Source organism: Gavia stellata, chromosome 1 (assembly GCF_030936135.1).
Source record: "Gavia stellata isolate bGavSte3 chromosome 1, bGavSte3.hap2, whole genome shotgun sequence".
In the NCBI taxonomy this organism is placed as follows: domain Eukaryota; kingdom Metazoa; phylum Chordata; class Aves; order Gaviiformes; family Gaviidae; genus Gavia; species Gavia stellata.
The window spans coordinates 70,743,378-70,762,601 of NC_082594.1; the positions used below are offsets into that span (position 1 = coordinate 70,743,378).

General features: G+C 41.2%; 1 protein-coding gene across 1 annotated transcript in view; it reads right to left on the minus strand.

The window, feature by feature from the left end:
- The window catches only part of SLC9A4 (solute carrier family 9 member A4), a 35,495-nt gene that overhangs the window by 11,776 nt on the left and 4,495 nt on the right, over positions 1–19,224 (minus strand). The window contains exons 3-8 of the mRNA XM_059822054.1: positions 14,065–14,324; positions 11,016–11,233; positions 6,374–6,576; positions 5,136–5,222; positions 3,717–3,787; positions 1,213–1,374 (exon numbers count right to left, since the gene is read on the minus strand). Of these exons, the coding sequence (XP_059678037.1) occupies positions 1,213–1,374; positions 3,717–3,787; positions 5,136–5,222; positions 6,374–6,576; positions 11,016–11,233; positions 14,065–14,324 (1,001 nt within the window). The remainder of the gene's footprint in view (positions 1–1,212; positions 1,375–3,716; positions 3,788–5,135; positions 5,223–6,373; positions 6,577–11,015; positions 11,234–14,064; positions 14,325–19,224) is intronic.

Consider the following 19,224-nt stretch of genomic DNA (forward strand, 5'->3'; position numbering starts at 1 on the left):
TTTAAAGGTCATCTAGTCCACTCCCCCTGCAATGAGCAGGGACATCTTCAACTAGATCAGGTTGCTCAGAGCCCCGTCCAACCTGACCTTGAATGTTTCCAGGGATGGGGCATCTGCCACCTCTCTGGGCAACCCATTCCAGGGTTTCACCACCCTCATTGTAAAAAATTTCTTCCTTGTATCTAGTCTGAATCTACCCTTTTTTAGTCTAAACCCATTACCTCTTGTCCTGTTGCTACAGGCCCTATTAAAAAGTTTGTCCCCATCTTTCTTATAAGCCCCCTTCAAGTATTGAAAGGCCTCAATAGGGTCTCCCCAGAGCCTTCTCTTCTCCAGGCTGAACAACCCCAACTCTCTCAGCCTTTCCTCATAGGAGAGCTGTTCCATCCCTCTGATGATTTTTGTGGCCCTCCTCTAGACCCGCTCCAAAAGATCCATGTCTTTATTGTACTGAGGACCTCAGAGCAGGACGCAGTACTCCCGGTGGGTTCTCACCAGTGTGGAGTAGAGGGGCAGAATCACCTCCCTCGACCTGCTGGCCACACTTCTTTTGATGCAGCCCAGGATATGGTTGGCTTTCTGGGCTGCGAGCGCACGTTGCTGGCTCATGTCCAGCTTTTCATCCACCAGTACTCCCAAGTCCTTCTCCACAGGGCTGCTCTCAATGCTTAATTGGACGAATTTGGTACAGAAGTACCAAATATGGCAAGACAGTTTGAGGGACTGCAAACTGAAGTAGCGAAAAGTGCAAATGCTACAAGGAAATCTGCTCTCAGCAAAAATTTGTGATTGGCGTAATGGAGTTGGGACCTGTGCTCTAGGCTCTCCTGCAGGTCTCTCAGCACCTAGCAGTGATGAGCAAAACCCACTGGCCAGCTAAGTGACGAGTATGGCCACCTTGAACCACTGCTGTGATTTAAAGCAGCCAGAGTGACTTCTGCACCTGACTCATGATTTCTCTTCAGAACTGCCAATCATTGAAGACAAACAGAGAAAATGTCCCTGGTTTTAATTTTCACTCTTTAACAAAGAGCCAAAGTGCAAATACGATGAGCATCAAATTGCCAGCACAAAACAGCAGCTTCTCTTTTCATAACTGTCTTTTTTTTCTTACATTTCTATTGAAGTCATAAAATCCCTTGGGTGTTTCTTCATTTTTGTCCCCTTCCTTCCTGTTCTTACTCTGCAAAGAGTCAGGAGGTCAGTACTCACTCTAAAGAAGCTGTGGATGATTTTGAAATTTTCATGCCACTCTCAGCCATCTCGATGGCCAGTTTTATCTCCATCTTCTTGTACAATGACACAATGCCGGATTTGGGCTGGTGTTCCCGAATTAAGATTTTCTTTAAATACTTATTGTCAAACTTCTTAAATCTGCAAAAGAGATATTAAAATCAAAGTGTAAAAAAAGGAAATGTGTTTTTATTTCTGTGGTACAAGCTGATCTTCATTCAAATGTGCACATAGATAATTCAGTGGTGAAAACGGAATCCAAATTGGAGGCACGTGTGGACCCCTGAAGGCCTAGTGAGCAGAGACCTTTAGGGGGACATTTGGCGTGGTCTGCTGGGCCACAGAGATTGCAAAGCCCACCAGATAAAAGAAAGAAACTAGCTGCAGTCAGAGCAAAAAAGAGGGCTGGGTGTGTGTTTGCGTATAACACTGCCACATTTTTCAGAAGACAATATGGCCAGTCTCCACGCTTTTGTACAAATGTTGTATTCTAGTAGGGCATAACAGCAGCAGCTGCTCTTACAGTAATCCTGACCTATTCAGCCAGCCACCAATGAGGCTCTAAATGGCCCAGCAGTTACAGTAGTTTGGGCCCATTATGTTGCTGATAATTTTGAATCCCGACAATTAGAGCAAAGAAAATATATTTCCTTGTGTTCTGAATAACAGAGAAATTGAATGGCCCACAAAATACTATGTGCTCACATACTGCAGATTGTAAAATGTCACTAATGTGTGGCATAATTTGAATGTGAATGTGTGTGTTAGCTTTGGAACAGGTATGTGCTTTCAGGCAGACATTTAGCAGAACAACAGCATATCTTCTTACATGTTTCTTTCAAAGGAACAGTTTACCACAGCAGGGTAATGTGCACCACAATGCTAGGAAAATACTACAGAGTTTGTACATTTTTTCTTAGCAAAGGCTAGTTTTTGTATGTTAATAGCAGAGATACGTACACAAATGTTTCCACTGGGATTAGAGTTTTTTCTATGTATTTTAGGTTTTTCTATGTAACAGAATGCCTCCTGGAGTGTCATCACTTAGGTAATTAATTCTGATATACATATGGTAAACATCTTTAAAGTTGTGTAGAAAAGTCTAGGGAATACCTTCTAATACAGTCATCTTACATGAAATGTCTTCACATACGGTGTGTTTTTTGAATCTGCCCCTGAACTGAAACACTACATTTATGGCTAGTATGGACAAAATTCTCTTTTCAAGCTGTTGTGTAGATGTGAGATAACGGGATAACATTTTCTCACATATATGTGTAAATGCAGCTGTTTCAATGGAATTACTGCTCCAACAGGGATTTGTTTAGCTTATTGACTGCACAGACAGTGGTGTGGTCCCAGTGGATATCCTAAAGCTATCTCTATACTATGAGAGCTGAGAGGACATTTTAGCTTCTGGGTTGAGGTATGTGCCCTAGCACATTACATCATTACTCCTTGCTGGGACAAGAACTGGATGCAAACCAGACGCCTTCTTCCCACTCTTAATTTCTGATTTCCATAGGGAGAAACCCAGTCATGAAAGGAGTTGCCACATGCCCCGACAGAACCCCCTGGCTCGATTACTGGTGTCCAATGCTGAAAGGTGAGACAGATGACTCCAGCACAGAACTCTAGGCGTAGCTAGGATAACTAGGGATAGCTTTTAGCCCACAGCATCATAATAAGGTGTTTGTGGGAAAGGAAGATTATTCTCTCCCCACGCTTCCCTTCACATGCTGCGGTGGTAGCCAACATGATCACAGAGCTCCCGTATGGAAAAGGTCAAGGGAATGGCAGCTCAGAATGGCAGGTCCATCTCTTCTGGGCAGTGCCTGGAAGAGCCAAAAAGCTTCACAAAACCACCTCATCCTGCTTATAGAAGACACAACGCATGTTCTGTGTTTCTGAGTGAAGACTAGCTTGAAAATATCTGCTTATGCTACTGAATATTTAAATTCAACCATTCCCTTCAGTACTCTTATTTTAAATATTACAAATGCAAAGACCTGTAAGGACATGTGACTAATTATTATTGAATCTGTACTCACCAACAAGGGATGATATTTGCTGTGGAGGCTTACAGCAAAAGCCAGTGAAGCACTGACACCTTATGTAGCTTCTGTTCTAAATCCAGATGTAAAGGAGCACTGCCAGGGATCTAAGATTTATGCCAAAGCTATGTGCACAGGCTGATGTCTGCAGTGTGAGTTCCTGTGCTATGTTTTTCTCTCAGAAGGCTTATTTTCTGCTTGTTTGTGCAGAAGCAATTTAGCAGGCAATATACGAGCACTGCACTCCCAAGAGATAACAGTTACTCAGGAGTTCACTTTTTAAAAGGAGATATTGCACACGTCCCCAATGTTTTCATGCTATTTTAGCTTTATGGGGCACAAGATTGATTTCCTATTCTATTTATCTATTGTATGTTACATGATAGATAGGTTATTTTATTATAGTAGGCTGCAATAAGAGATGCTTACTTATCTCTCAGCTGATAATGACTCCAATGTCCACATATGTCTTCAATACCAGCCTTCAAGTGATCCATCAACTAGAGAAACAAACATGGAAAAATTTTAAGTGGCCATTACGAGAAATTAACTTCACCACAAATACACAATTGTTGACAGGATTTTGAGATTTTTTTAATTGGGGGGGTGTTAATTCTGAAAGCATCTACATTTCTCTAAAAATCAAGGAAAAGATCCCACTGTGGCAGCTCCTGTGCTTGGCTGCAGTGGCAATATTTTGATGGAGGCAACAAGTCTGTCAGTCTGCTATGGTCTCACCATCACCCAGCAACCTATAAGCCCAAGTAAAGGACTGTGTCCAATGGAAAGTGGTACTGAGCATCCAAATTGCCTGGTCATCTTTGTGTGCTGAGACCAAAAACTAAATTCTTGGTTCTGTCAACCAAGTTTCCCTTCTGCATGTGTGACCTCCCTGAGAGGGGCACAGGGCCAGGTACTCCACACCTTAAACTTTGCCTTGATCAACAAGTCCTCTGAGGATTTTGAAAATTGTCATGAGACTGGTAAGTTCCTCACTGCTATCTACCAGGATTTTCAGTCATCTTTTGTGTGTTTCTAGCATTATAGAAACAGACAGAAAAATGGCCAATTCTTATATACATAAGTGGTGCTTTTAAACGTAACTTCCCTTCAAGGTTAAGTGTAAAGGTTGAAATAGTAAGAATTAAATGCAATTCAGATTCAAATCAGTTGAGGTGCTCTAATTTTGCTCATGTCTCTGCATGTGCTTAATTTTAAGGCACAGTCTTTCTGTTAATTTCAAGTATATTCCCTATTGTGAAAATGAAAGCATGTACGCATATTTTGTGCAGTGTTTTTAAGTCAGTTTGAGCAGCTTTCTCTTATTTTTGTATAATGGTAATTTGAGAGCTAAAGCAAATGTTTGAGAGGGGAAAAGTTCATTACTCAGAATAACTTGAAACTAAATTTGCAGACCAATGGTTCAACTCATTTCAGTTCAATAAAACTTGATTAAAGACTTTTAAGGTGTCAGTGCATCTAGAACCAGGCAAAAGTTGCCAACAAAGATATCTGACAAATCTAGCTGGGAGGGATGATGAGTGCATTTTGTAAATGCTACCTTTATGCTTCTGTCCTCCTATGGTCACAAGTACCAAGAAGCAGGGGCCCTGCTACACCATGACACTTGTGGTACGATATTACAATATGATAGTCATTATGAATATAAATGAAATATTACATGTTAGAAAATTATGCCTAGGCATTCCTCCAAATGTTGTTAAAAATATTCAGTGTCCAAATCCACCTAATGCCAGCGCTACCAAATGCCTCCCTCTGTCCAGCTCTTTTGGAGTACCCTTTCTCTTCTTCTTTTTAAGATACCAGCTACTGATATATAAAACTTACTCGCACATGAATTTCTTCATTGATAGACTCCTTTTTGTTGGTCTTTTTAACATCTAGATATCTGACCAATGGTCCAATTGTGATTCCCTGCATTTGGAACAATGAGTTGGAATGTTAATTATCTTTTAGAAAAAAACAGAAAGAAAGCAAAAGGACTTCATTTTAATCAATTAGGAAAGCTGTGTCTTAGACACAAGAATGATCTATTACTTGTAGGGAGAGCTACAAAAGAGGATTAAAACTCAAGAACTTAAAAAAAAATATGCACCATTTTTTTTTAAGTGAGATACTGTATTTATCAACATGTTTTAACTATGTAAAGTAACTGACTCATTGCCAACCTTCTTCAAAACAGCACTCAGTTGAAAGAAAACATTATCTTTGTGAGGTTCTTACAATCATGAAACCTCTCCCTTCAACACTTTCAGAATTAAATATTTTGGGAATTTTTCATTTAGAAACAATTTTCACTCTTTCCAATTCTTTACTGCACTGTTAAAGAATAGCATTTGAAAGGGGGAAATAGAAACAAAATGTTTTTCTGAAAAATTCTGGTAGAATCTTAAGTGCCTAACCACAAGTGCATAGTGCTCCATTGGCACCCTAGAGTATCTGAGATATTGGTATGGGGAAATACAGAAGATGGTATGCAAGACCTCCAGAAGATCCAGTTCTTCCAGGTACAGCAGTGTAAGCCAAATGGAATAACATCCAAACATCCAAAGTAGACACCTATTCCTACAAATCTGAATTACTCACTTTATTTTTCTTTAATAATCTTTTACAAAGGATTTAAAAATGTTCTCATTTGGTCTCCAAGAGCAATGAAGATAAAAGTAAAAATTTCAAAATCCTTCCTAGAAGAGACATATTGTTTTCTGTTCAGTTTGAGATACACCACTGGTAGAGAACGGTTCTGTGCTTAAGTGTAAAGTTAAAATGCTTCTTAATTTGGAAACATTAGGAAGCGCATGTGGAGTGAACATAAGAGATTTGGGACACAAAGTACCCTTTTCCCTGAATATTTTAGAAGACATAGGTTTTCAATACAGACTTTTTGAAAAAGTTATTAAATAATACCTAAAAAGCCCTGAAAGGGTAATAACACAGTACAGTGCTAAACCTGGCCATAAAATACGATAGCTGGTCCTAGTTTAAGGGTAAATTCAATGCAATCTTCACTATGAAGCTTTCAGTCACCTCTGTTACATGAAAGCAATCCATTAAGAAATACTTACTTGGATAAACACAGTGAAATATATAACTACGAGAGTAGCAGTAACGAACAATTTTTTTCTTGGGAAGAGATTCACTGGAAGCAAGAATGCGAGAGAGAAGCTGCTGGCTCCTCGAAGGCCACTGTAGGAGATAATGAGTTGGTCTTTGAAGGTGAAGGGATATGTTCGGAACTTGTTACTGATGTAGAAGAGAGCAAATACACCTAGGAAGGGAAAAAAACACAACTATTATTAATCAAGGAGAAAAGGAAAATATGTAAAGTAAAACAACACCTTGGCTTAGGCAGCTGTTGACAGACGTTTCTTTTCAATTTTGGGTTCTTGTATCTTCTCTTTGACCAACTGCTGAATCTGTTTTGTGTCAAATAATCTCCTAGAAAAGACTGTGGTTCCTAACTGCTTCGGGATTTAAATTCACTTATGCAGTTTTGAAGTGAGATTAGGGGAAAAGATTTACTTTCTAGAAATTTGTTGCACAGTTCTTCTCCAAAATGTTCTGGAGACAAGACAAACCACTGGATGAGAGTTTTCCCTGTGCCCTCCCTTGCAATGTTTCCTGATTTCTGCACAGCATCTGCCCAAAATGTTTGAACAGTGCTTTACCAACAAGTCCTGTGGACAGGTTCACTGAAAAGCGAAGAGTAATAGCATTTTAATTTTTAATCCTCTGGTTTATTGTGTCTCTAATTCTCTGTTTATTTCTTAAATTTCATTTTGCTTTTAATAAAAGTTAAAATTAAACAGGCAGCCTGTGGCTGTGTAAGGACTGCAGCTTTTCTTTATAGAGTACGTTTAGCAATTTGCTTGATTTACTCTTAATCTTCATCTTCCGTAAGAAACATGTATCCTATGTTTTGTGTGGAAACTGTTAAATTACTGAAGTGAACGCTGACAATTGCTGGTGATTACTGGTGGTGTTTTACACAGCTGTAACTGATAAACTCAGCGGATTATTATAGGTAAGGCCAGTAGCAGTATCCTGTTATGTATGTTGCTGGATACCACTTTTATATAAGACCTTTTTTGGCTACTTATAACTATGCTAGACATCAGCTACTCAGACTGAAACTGCATATGTGAGGTATCACCCTCAGGCCAATTCTCTACTTTATTCAAGCTTCAGAGAAAATGATGTAATCATTTCAGCAAACAAATTTAGAGGAAAATATTTCAGCCTTCCTCTGGAAAGCTCTAGCACTCCCCTTGGTGTTTGAGAGAAGGATGGACATATAGCAACAAAATAGCTTTTGTTTCAGGAGAGCACTTCTTCTGTCTTGATTGGAAGGATATTCTAACACAGACTCTGAAAGTAAGCCTTTAAAAACTTAGAGGCCATGCTTGGTCCAGGATTAGCAAGAAATATTTAATTACTTTCTTTTTACTGTCAACACACAAGAATCGATGTGTATGGGCTTTGAGGGTCAAGCCAACATCTTGCTGCTCTGGTATTTTTTTTGATTGAGGGATAAGCACCTGAGAGGTTTAAGAAATGGCACCTTAATCTCAGATGTTTGATGCCAACACTTAGCTGGTCCCAAATGTTACACTCAGAATACTGTAGGCTGGAAAGGACCTTTGGAGGTAATCTAGTCCAAGTCCTTACTCAAAGCAGAGCTAATCAGATCAGGTTGCTCAAAGCTCCAGTCAAGTCTTGAATGCCTTTATGAACGGAGAGCTGGGCCACTGTTACAGTGTTGGATCGCCCTCATGTTAAGAAATGGGTTCCTACTGTCTAATGAGAATTTGCCATGTTCCAGCTTGTTCCTGTTGCCTCTTGTTCTATTGCTGTGCATCTCTGAGAAGCGTCTGGCTCCATCTCCTCTCTCTCCTTTGATCAGGTACTTGTAGAAAGTAATGAGGTCTCTCCTGTGCCATATCTTCCCCAGGCTGCATAGACTCAGCACTCTCAGACTCTCCTTGTACGTCCAGTGTTCCAGCCTCTGAGCAGGTTGGTGGCTTCTATTGCACTTAATCCAGAACCTCCATGTCCTTCCTATACTGGGGAGCCCAGAACTAGAGAGAGCACTCTGGAGGAAGCACGCACTTCCACCAGTGCTGAAGAGAGGCGAAGGAACACTTTGCTGGACCTGCTGGCTACACACTTGCTAATGTAGCCCAGGACACAGTTGGCCTTCTTTGTCACAAGGACATAATTCTGGCTTGTGTTCAACCTGTTACCTACCAGGCCAGGTCCTTTTCTGCAGAGTTGCCTACTAGACTCCAAGCCTATCCTGGTGCATAGAGTTATTCCAACCCACATGTAAGTCCTTGTATATGCTCTTCTTGAACTTCGTGAGCTTTCTCTCAGCCCATTTCTCCAGCCTGTCCAGGTCCCTTTGAATGGAAGCCGTCCAGAATATTGACTGCTCCCTGCAGTTTGGTGTCAGCCACAAACTTGCTCAGTGTGCACTCCATTCCATCCTCCAGGATATTAATGAAGACATTAAAAGAATATTGGTTCCTGTACTGAGCCCTGAGTGATGCCATTAGCCCCGAGCTAGACCAGTATTTTGAGCCCAGTGGTCCAGCCAATTCCCTTCCTACATTATCAACCACTTCAACTGGTCAGAATCTGCTCTTTGAAGTCCAGGATTGTAATTCTGCTGCTTGTCGGCTTGCTCACTCCGCTCAGGATCTTAGCATCCACAGTCTCACGGTCACTGCAGTTAAGGCTGCCCTCAGTCTTCACATCTTCTTCAGCCATTTCTTCCTTCTTAGTAAGTGGTAGAGAAGACAAAGCATATTCTCCAGCTGATTGATCAGCCAGTGTCCAGCAACTATCCCTTGCCTTTTCCTCTCTATCCCATTTTGCCTTCCCCTTCAGGGCACAGCTGGTCCTGATGAATCACCAGACAGGTCTTGTTCCTCCTCAATAATATAGCAGATAATGCAGGGCCAATGCCCAGAGCTCAAGCATGGGCTCTGTATGTAAAGGGAATATAGTCAAGGGCTGAAGGCTGGAGGAGGTGGTGGCAGGTGCCCAGTGTAGATTTACACCCCACAGGATGCTCCGGAGGGGCCTCCTTTGATTATAAATGAAGCATGGGGGACCTAACCTACTAACTTAGTTAGCCAAGGTAGGTGCCTAAATTTCAGTCCTCAGAATATCTCCTCCAAGGCCACCTGATGGAATATTTGGATTTCTCATTTTCTTTAAAAATATAAATTACTCTGAAAAATCCTACTGAAATTCAAAAAGAATGTTATTAAGATGGCCAATTCAGGCACTCAGAAGTTAAAAAATGTCAGAAATAAGGTTGCCTACATAATTGTATTTTTGGCTCTCTCCTGTGTACCACTTCCAAACATCTTTCATTACAAAAGCATCATCTGCTTATATTTTTAACTAAATTTAAGTGACAAATAACAGTGGCTGAGTAGGGTGTGTTCCATAATTCATCACCTTTCCAGCAGTAAATGCGTTTGCTTTCTGTTGCAGCAGTTGTAACTTAACCTGATGCAGAATAGAGTATTCAGGTTTGAAAAATGATGGCATAATCCATGGGCAACAGGTCCAAACCAGACCCTTGTATAGCATAGGCAAGGAATGTACCCTCTCACATCCCTAACACAGTGACTGTAGACGCTGAGGAGCAGAGCTCAGAAGGTGGCCAGGCTTGCAAGCCTTCCCTAATTAGCATCTCCTGTAGGCTCTGTCGAAGACACCTGCAGAGGGTTGGTCTGACCCAGTAGGTCATTCCTTCTTCTCTTATGTCAGCTAGAGTTTTTGGCTGGACAGTACTAGCAGATGAGGGAGAAGATGGCAATGGGTTGCCTTTCCACTTCCACAGTTGCAGTAAATTAGCTAACAGGCACAAGAGCAGCTTGTACGAGAAGTCTGCTAGGACTGCTACTCCCTCCAGAACACCACCAGCCTCCTTTTTTCAATGTTACAGTCAGCCCATCCTGGGAATTAGGAGAAGATGAGAAATTGTCCCACAGCTCATGTGACATCATCTATAAACTCCCCTGACCATGCTGGAGGAATCCCAGTCTCACAGATTAGGGAGTAGGAGACCCTTGCAGGAATGGGAGATACTGTGTATAGAAATGGAGTAATTTCAAACAGGCGCTCTTTTCTAGTGAGTTTAAAACTTCAGAGTTGACTTGTGAGGAGCAGTAGCATAGTGTGCTTGGCCTAGATGTGGTATAAGGAAGGAAACAGAGTCCCTGTTCAGTTATCTATCAGTGATAATTTTCACCTTCACTCTTTTTCAATGCTTCCGGCGCTCCTCACCCAGAACCTGTAGTGTTATAGCACCAGAAGTGTGCTGATGTACATTATCTAATTAGTAAGTTAATTACAGTGTGTGATGAAATCATTACGAAGCCCCTTACCAAGGGCATATAGTTAACTAAGACATCAGCATCTATCATGTTAATATTTTAATTTTGCTTAAAATATTTCATTCTCACCTAATCATAAATTCTGGGCTTGGAGACTGGCATTCAGATTTATTCGGGGTTTTTCCCCCCTTCTTCTCCATGTATAGAGTTGTGAAATTAACTTGTCAGTAACATAAGCCGAGTACATTCATTATTAAACCGGTTACACCAGTCTGCAGGACTTTTCTAACATACCTTTGCATGAAAGTGTTTCTCTCAGAGAGGCAGAACAGGTTACCCACAAAAGCTGACTTACTCAATGTCCGCCAAATGAGGCAGAAGAACAGAGTGAAGCAAATGAAGGCCCAGTTCCACTCGTGGTTTTTGCCCACTGTAGACACTCCCATGAACACAAAAATCAGGGTCTCGCTGACGCTGCTCAGCATCTTCATGAAATATTTTATTGTGGTATAGGAATTCTGGGAAACATTCTCTTCCACGTATTTTTTCATCGTCACTGCACATGCTGTCATCCTGTACCAGGGAAAACATCAGAGATCAGCCACAACCTGTTTTTCTTTTCATTTAAGAACAACCTGAGCCTTTATTACCTGCACTCTCCATCACCAACCTTTGACCTTCCTAATACCAATAATCATTTTATTTCTTCAGTAACAGTAGCTATTTCGTTAGGTAGAAAAGCATCTTCATTCAGCTTTACGAATCCATTTTGCATACAGGAAAAAGGAAGCAAACCAGTCGGCCTTCCTGGCGAGGAAGTGAGGGTATTGCGTTCCAGTTCAAAGTCCGTTTTATCCTGAATGCCTAACACACAGCCACCAAGCACCAAATATTTGAGTCTCAAACAAAGGGCAAGTCAGTTTTGTACCAGCCTATGGACAGATTGGCTAGAGGGACATAACTTGCCTCTTAGTGATCCTCTCCTTTGAGGTAGTGGTGGGAGAACATGGTGGTAGCCCTATGCTGGGGCCAAAGCTCCCGGCGGCTCCCTGCCGGCTGGCCGGCAGATCAGCAGGGCCAGGGTGAGCTTCAGTGACTCTCCACCCACCCACAGTACCCCGCTGCTGCACAGCAAGGTGAAACTGAGTTACCCTGCAGAAGTGTCCTTCTCTCCCTTTTAGTTTCCCAGGGTGCGGTGCATGTGCCTAAGGAAGCAAAGGGACGTTCTCCACCTCTTCGCAGTTAATGAAGACTGGAGCCTGCTTCGGAGGCATCAGCAGCCACCCAGCAGAGACACTGGTAACAATCACATGGAGCAGTAGTCTTTGAGCAGCCCTACTGAGGGGGGTTTCCTCTTCTCCCCTTCATTTTCCATAGTCATAGGTGATAGACAGATTGAGTGCTATGCTAGTAACATATCCCATCATCTGTCTAGTTTCTACTGATATTATTTTAACCTTTGGGGGCTTCTTGTGATGATATTTTCCCAAACTCGTGAATTCAGAGAACGCTGACTGTTCATTAAATAACCCTTCATCTAGTTTCTGCTCATTTAATTTCCACTGAAGAAATCTCAAGGGCATTCTGGTGGAGCTGAGACATTTAGCAGGTCCAAGGACACTCAAGACAAGGCCATTAGGCATTAATGTTTAATACTGTTGACTTTCAGACACATGCATAATAGACTTTCACGATTCAAGTGAAAAATGAATGAATTCCTCAATAATTCAGAAGGATGACAATAAGTTCCCATCCCTAAAACAAGCAATAATTTCCTTAATGAAGCAGTAAGAATAATAAATCCCAATTATATTAACATTATTTTATTACTAATAATTTCAACACTGTAATGAAAATAAGAAGCAAAAGAAATAAAGATCTATGTAGTCTAGTGCAATGAAGCAGTATTTTGGGCAGTGCAGGTAGGGAAGGGTCCATATTGTATTAGTGCTCACTACATAGTAGGTCTAACCTTGCTTAACTAAAGTCACCAGTCACCTCAGCCAGAGCAAATGTGTTGGTTATGCAAAACATAGTACAAGACTCATCTCCTTTGTCTAATTGCTCAGAAAAACATATCTCCTGTCTAAGTACTTATTTAATATGGTTAAATATTCAAATATTGCTTCCCAGAGCCATCCTGCTAAGGTTGTTTTTACAAAGCCAGTTCTGGTCAGAAGCTAAACAAATCAGGGTTTGACAAACAGAGGTGAGTAAATGCACCTGTCTGGACATCAACAGCCACACACTTGTATTTGTTAGCCTTAAACTGGTTTGTCCTCAACAGAGGGAAATACTTTCCAGAGCACCAGGGCCTGCAAGACCCTGCTACCTTCCAGCATGCAAGCTGAGAGCCAATACGAGCCATACAAGGCTTCTGCCGCCCAGCAGCTAGGCACTGATCCCACAGCAGCCACTACCTGCAGCATTCACCACCATCAGGTTCCCATGTCTTTACACTTTACCCTGCTCAGGGGCTGTTCGGTGTGGTATATTTCAAGTTTACCTACCAGCAGTTTTCTCACAAAGTCTCTCATTTTCACCTCTATTCCTTCCTTTCTCTTCTGACTCCTTTCCTGCCGCGGTCCTCTTTCCTTCCCACAGTACTCGCCTTCTCTGCACTTACTGCAGTTGATAGACCTGCCAGCTTTCTCTCTGCAGTGGGCACCTGTGCCGTCACAGCACTTTAAGAAAACAGTTCCCAGCATTACAGAAGTAACAAGGTATCCTGATCATATCAAAATATGATTGTCAATACCTATATACATGAATACATTTATGCATATAAGTATATGCACTATGTGCACATATGTGCTTAATGTTCTCGGTTGTCGGGTTTTGCCTAGTTTCAGGTCCAGTGATGCTGTTCAAATGTAATGTAATTTCAGTAAATCACATTAAAGCTGATATTCACAGCTATATACAAAAGGAATCATTTGGACATTCTTTTTTTTTTTGTTTGTTTTCTATAATCATTACTTTTCATCTCTCTTGCAATCTGACGGTGATGCTGCTTAGAAATAATAGATAAATACAGCTTATAAATGCAGATACCTAGTCTATTATCAAATCATTCTCTCATTCAGCTGATCTTATCAGAGGTAGCAGCCAGATGGTGGCAGCACTGGTCATTTTGCCCACAGCTTGCAGTATTTTTTCCAGCGGGCAAAAATCTAAAAAAGTTTCTGAACAGATACCCACTCCTCAGCAGTATATCTATGCCTAGGCTGATTGTGGGCTTGTTTTTCCCAGTTACCACTGCATTTTACAGACCCTCTAGAAGCCGTTCACTGCAGATCAGAGACTTAAAATGCCTGTATTGTACCAACCTCGAGCAAACCACCTCCTCAAAACAATGCCCCTTCCCTTGAGACGGCTTCCAAAAAGCCATAAGGGATACTCACGCCAAAATGCCTGAGATGTAAAGGGTTTCAGCGGACAAGTATGACAGGTAGCTGAACATGAAGACCAGCAGGGGTTCAATAGCAGAAACGTTGTGGGTGAATCGAGTCGTGAGTGCCGAAACAAATCCAAAGACGATGCCAAACAACACGCCACCCAGCCCCACCACGAAGAAGCGAGCAAAGCCAGCAAAGACATCGATGGATTCAATCTCTTCATACCTGTGCATCTGGGTGAAGGCGATGAAGATGTTATATAAAACCTACATATGAAAATAAGGAGACAGCAGTCAGACGTCTTTCTGAACCTGGCAGGCTTAGTAATTTCTCTGTGTGCGTGTGTGTGCATGCACGTGTGTATTTATATGCCTGAAATTGCTTTAAACAGCTCAGCAAAGTACCAGTTGAAATCTCAGCTGGCTCTTAACAAGTCCCAGAATTAAGGGTCTGTTAAGTGTCCTGAAAAGTAGCAAAGAAAAGAAGGGTAGATGGTTATGTAATAAGAGTAAAACTCTGGGGGATCAAGTGCAATCGAAGTAACCGAAAAATACTTATGCTTTTTTGTTTTCTGAAGGTAAACTTAATTATTGGTGTTTGTAGCAGATGTTGAAAGCCCAGGTGAATACCTTACCAACCCCAGGCTCTCCCCTACATGTTCTCTTTCTGACTCAGGATGGGGCAGGGCAGCGACTAAGAATCACACTTTTGACTTAAATCCCATTTATGTTGTCTGCATGATCAGTAGACTGGACACACGTCATTAGATGGACTCTGGAATGTTAAATGCATAAAAATCATGAAACATCACTGGGAATGGGAAAGGGAGCAGAAGAGGGAAGGGAAGGGAAGGGAAGGGAAGGGAAGGGAAGGGAAGGGAAGGGAAGGGAAGGGAAGGGAAGGGAAGGGAAGGGAAGGGAAGGGAAGGGAAGGGAAGGGAAGGGAAGGGAAGGGAAGGGAAGGGAAGGGAAGGGAAGGGAAGGGAAGGGAAGGGAAGGGAAATGGTAGCCTCAGTTTCATATTGTCTCTAGCTAGATAAATAGAGCCTCTCTAACCTCACATGTTTTGGGTTTGATACCATTTAACCTCCTTCCCAGGAACTCTGTGTCAATCTCAAAGTGGGAACCAAAAGCTGTGGCACTCTAAATGGCCTAAAGACCCTCCACACATATATTTTGACTAGAAAGCTTGAAGTGACAAAAATAAAAAGAAAACAATGTCAGATTAGAAGAAAGACTGAATTTGCTATGTTATATAATTTGGTCTGCAAAGATAATTTTATTTAGTTTAGAGCAGATAAGTTTGCCATACTTACGAATACTTTCTCTTCTGCAGAAATTAATTATTAAAAACCTTCAGTATATTCATCCATCTTTTAGAAACTAATGAAAAGTTTCTAGAGTAATGAACAGGGTAGTAATAAAAAGGTGTTAGAGGTTGTTGACAGTTGGTTAACATTAAGTCCTGTCAGATCTGTTTACAGGGAGTGTGTAACGCATGAAAGTCACCTTTCAGTTTTCAAAAGAAATTGAGGAACATCTAAAGATACCAGCTCTCCATAGCTGTTGCACCAAAGCCTTAGCTCCAAAATGCAAAACGGACCAAAATCTTTTGTTTTATCTGTTTTTCTTCAGTCTTTCTTCTTCATATAGTTAATTTTGGAAGGCTATTAAGAAGATTAAAGCAGATATTTGCAGGTAGAAGAGTCAAGCTCATTAGGATAATAATTATTCCCCAGCTACTATCTAATCTGAAATTGCTGCTGGGAACATATGACCTTGAGGTGTTACACAGCCTGTTCTCCAGGAGGCTCATTGCTAATATTTCTGGGGGACAGCCAAAGCACAACAAAATGTTTCATGTGCGAAAATATTCAAAGCTGCTTTTTCCTGATGACTATGTATGAAATTAGGCTCTTCAGTGTCAGATAAGGAAAAGAGGATTCATGTCTCCACAGTAAGTAAACCTTACTGTACTTGCCATAGAGCGTTTAATTACAAAGCTTGTTTTCTCTCTGTTCCCATTTCTTGCAGACTTCAACCTCTCCGTAAGACTTGTGATTCTTTATAAATGGTACCAAGGCATGGATCTGTGCTGACTTTTGAATTGGATCTGTGCTGACTTTTGAATAAAGCAAATTATCATCAGCAAATGACTTACTAAGTTTCTGTCTCTTTTTCTGGCTCCTAAAGTGTCTATATAACTGAAATGGCATAAAAATGGAAATTATGGAAATACGACATAATTTCCATTTTTTTGTAACATGCTTTGTGGGAGTAAACTGTTCTGTATAACATCCTGCACTGGCCGTTATGCAGTAAAGCTCCATGTAAATGCTGCTTGGCTAAGTTACATTGCAGTGTTCCTGCCAGTAAGTGGAGTACTGTAGTTCTTCATATGATAGGAGAGCCTGAATCAACTTAGGATGCCTTTGTTCACTGAAAAAGAAGGGATGGATTGATAGTTGGCCTCATTTAACAACTTTGAGAATGTCATGCTTTGGGTTTTTTGGAGGGGACATTACCGTGTAGTGGTGTACCACTGGGTGGCTGTTAGAGCCAGGGAGGGGAAGAGAGAGCATAATGCTGTGGCTCACAGGGGACCTCCCCAGGGACTGGTCCCTGCTCCAGCTGTCTCTATGATACAAACATTGCACATACCATCCACATCATAACCATTGGAAAAAAGATTTTCAAGTGACTGCCTTAACCACCAACACAGGCAGCCTTGACAATTCCTTCTTTCTACCCTGATAAATCTTTCTGACCATGTGCATTTAATTTAAACACAGTGAGTCAACTTCAACAGCAGGAGCAGACAATATCTCCATCCTCCTTCCTAGCACCCATACATCTCAGTGGTCAGAGCCTTCAGCAGCAACACCAGAGAGGTAAATTCAAATCCCATCAAATAAATAAATTAATTTTACTTTGGTCTCCATCATGCAGTAGATTTCTTTAACTGCTCTGCTACTGCATACAAAGAAGAGAGGGCACCATTAGAGAAAATATTCACTGCCACTTCATTTTGAGTACAGCATGATGTATAGGTATTCTCAATGTTTCTAAAATCAAGCCTCAGAGATGAAGTAGTCAGGGGAAATATTCTGTTTCCTAATGCACACAGGTGCTCAGCTCCTGTTGACACAGAAATGGTCTGTGTATATGTGGGAGCAGAGCTTCAGATGCCTGAAGCACTTTACAGCAAAATCAGGGTCCTCCACCTGTGTTCAGGTTTGAATGAAATCTGCACTGGATTTACCAACATCACTGTTTCGAACAGGGCTTTGAAAGTCCACTAATATACGATGCATGCTAGGACCAGTCCTCTTGCTGTCTGTGCTATTCTGATGCTAACAGTCTGCTCAGAAGCAATTGGGAAAAGAAGCGATTAACAGGACCTGGAGCCTTCTTGTTCCATCTGCAGGCATGGCCCTACTGAGGAGAACGGGAAAAGGTACAAATGGGTAAAAAGGGTAAATTATCCACTTTTGTCACAGTCCTGAAGTCAAAAGCATAACTCCTAAATCATCATTCTAATTCCACAGTCTGTTATTTTGTGAATTTTTTATACCAGGATATTAAACTAAATGTAGGAGAGGGAGCTATTGTTGCCTCAAGTGTAATACACAAGTTCAACAAAATTCATACCAGTTTTTCCTGCTGGGGAAAAATATGTTCAAGCTGATAAGCAGACTGGAGAGAACCAGGGGATATCTGTATTTAAACAATCAAAAAATATGTGTTCTTAATATATCTTGGTGATACTATCTTTTTAAACTCATAGAGTAAACTCAAAGGAAACTGTTAAGAGAGAAACGTGGAGGAAACGGTAAGATAAGACACCTGAGGTAAACAGTTTTAAAGCCTTTAAAAAAGCAAGTGGGGTATCAGAGAGGAGAAGGCCACCTATTGGGCTCTGTCCAGGTGACAAATACTTCAGTCTTTTCAAACATGAAGCCAGGTAGAGATTTTGAAAACTTGACTGCCCAGAAAATGGATGAGAGGTGGGTGATGCAGAGATGCATCTGCAGGAGCTGACAAACTGATTACAACATAGCTGCTGTCAGAAGAGCCCCAAAGATGAGGGCACGTGGGGCAAAGGGAGCTCACAGTGGTGTAGCCAACACTGCCCATGTCCAGCCCTTTCTCCTCTTTTGCTAACACACCTAGTGCTGCTGAGGAATGCCTAAATGCCACTGTTTTTAAAGGCTTTCTGTCACTACACATTTATGCTGTAACAGGATCCTGACTGAAAGCTCATGTGAATACCATCATGAGTTGGACCCACATCATAAATAACAGATGGGAACAAAGGGAAGGCAAGGTAGAGAGCCAGTCAAAAAAGGATGAAACAAGCTCTTCCACAGTGAGAAAGAGGTATTACTCTTTGAGATCTGCACTTGAAGGAACCAAAAAGACAAGTGGAAGTGATAGATGCATTGGAGACTTTTTTGTTACAGCTATAACACATAAGCAGTTTGCATGTAAAGGTAAGTAACATTTGTCCCTTAGTTCTACATCAGCCCTACATCTCTGATTCACCAAGAGGAAGGATTTATGATCAATAGGCTGTGGCTGCAAGAAATTACTTCATTCCTTTTCCTTTTTGCATTACTCATAAATGGCACTTCTCCCATGAAGCATTTCAGCAATGAACTCTGTACAGATTTTACAAGTCCAACTTGTGCTGCAACTCACGTATAACAGTATCTGAATAGTTTTTGTGTGTTTTAGATTCCTGTGATTTAAATTCTGTAAAGATCTTATCTAGCAAAACTCCTTAACCTGCAGTTAACTTGCAGCACATGAGCAGTCCTGTTGGTTTCTGAGCAATGAATTTCCTGCTTGAAATTTCTTCCTTGAAAAATATGCATGTTCTAAGTGGTTTTGCCAATTGTGGTTTACAGCTAGAATTTCAAGTTGCTCCAAGTTTTAGCAGAACTAATGAGAAAAGGGGAGAAGTATTAGCAAAGGGAGCTCTGTAAAAACACTCTTAATCTATTTAAAAAAACAAAAAACATCAAACGAAGTCTCTCTTATTCCAGAAGCATTGTTTCTGGACACTTGAGATAAGACAGCCAAGAAAAGTGAACATTTGTCAGATGTCAATTTTTTTTGCTGATAGAAACAGAGTTATGCAAAGTTAATAGTGGCTTTTGTATTT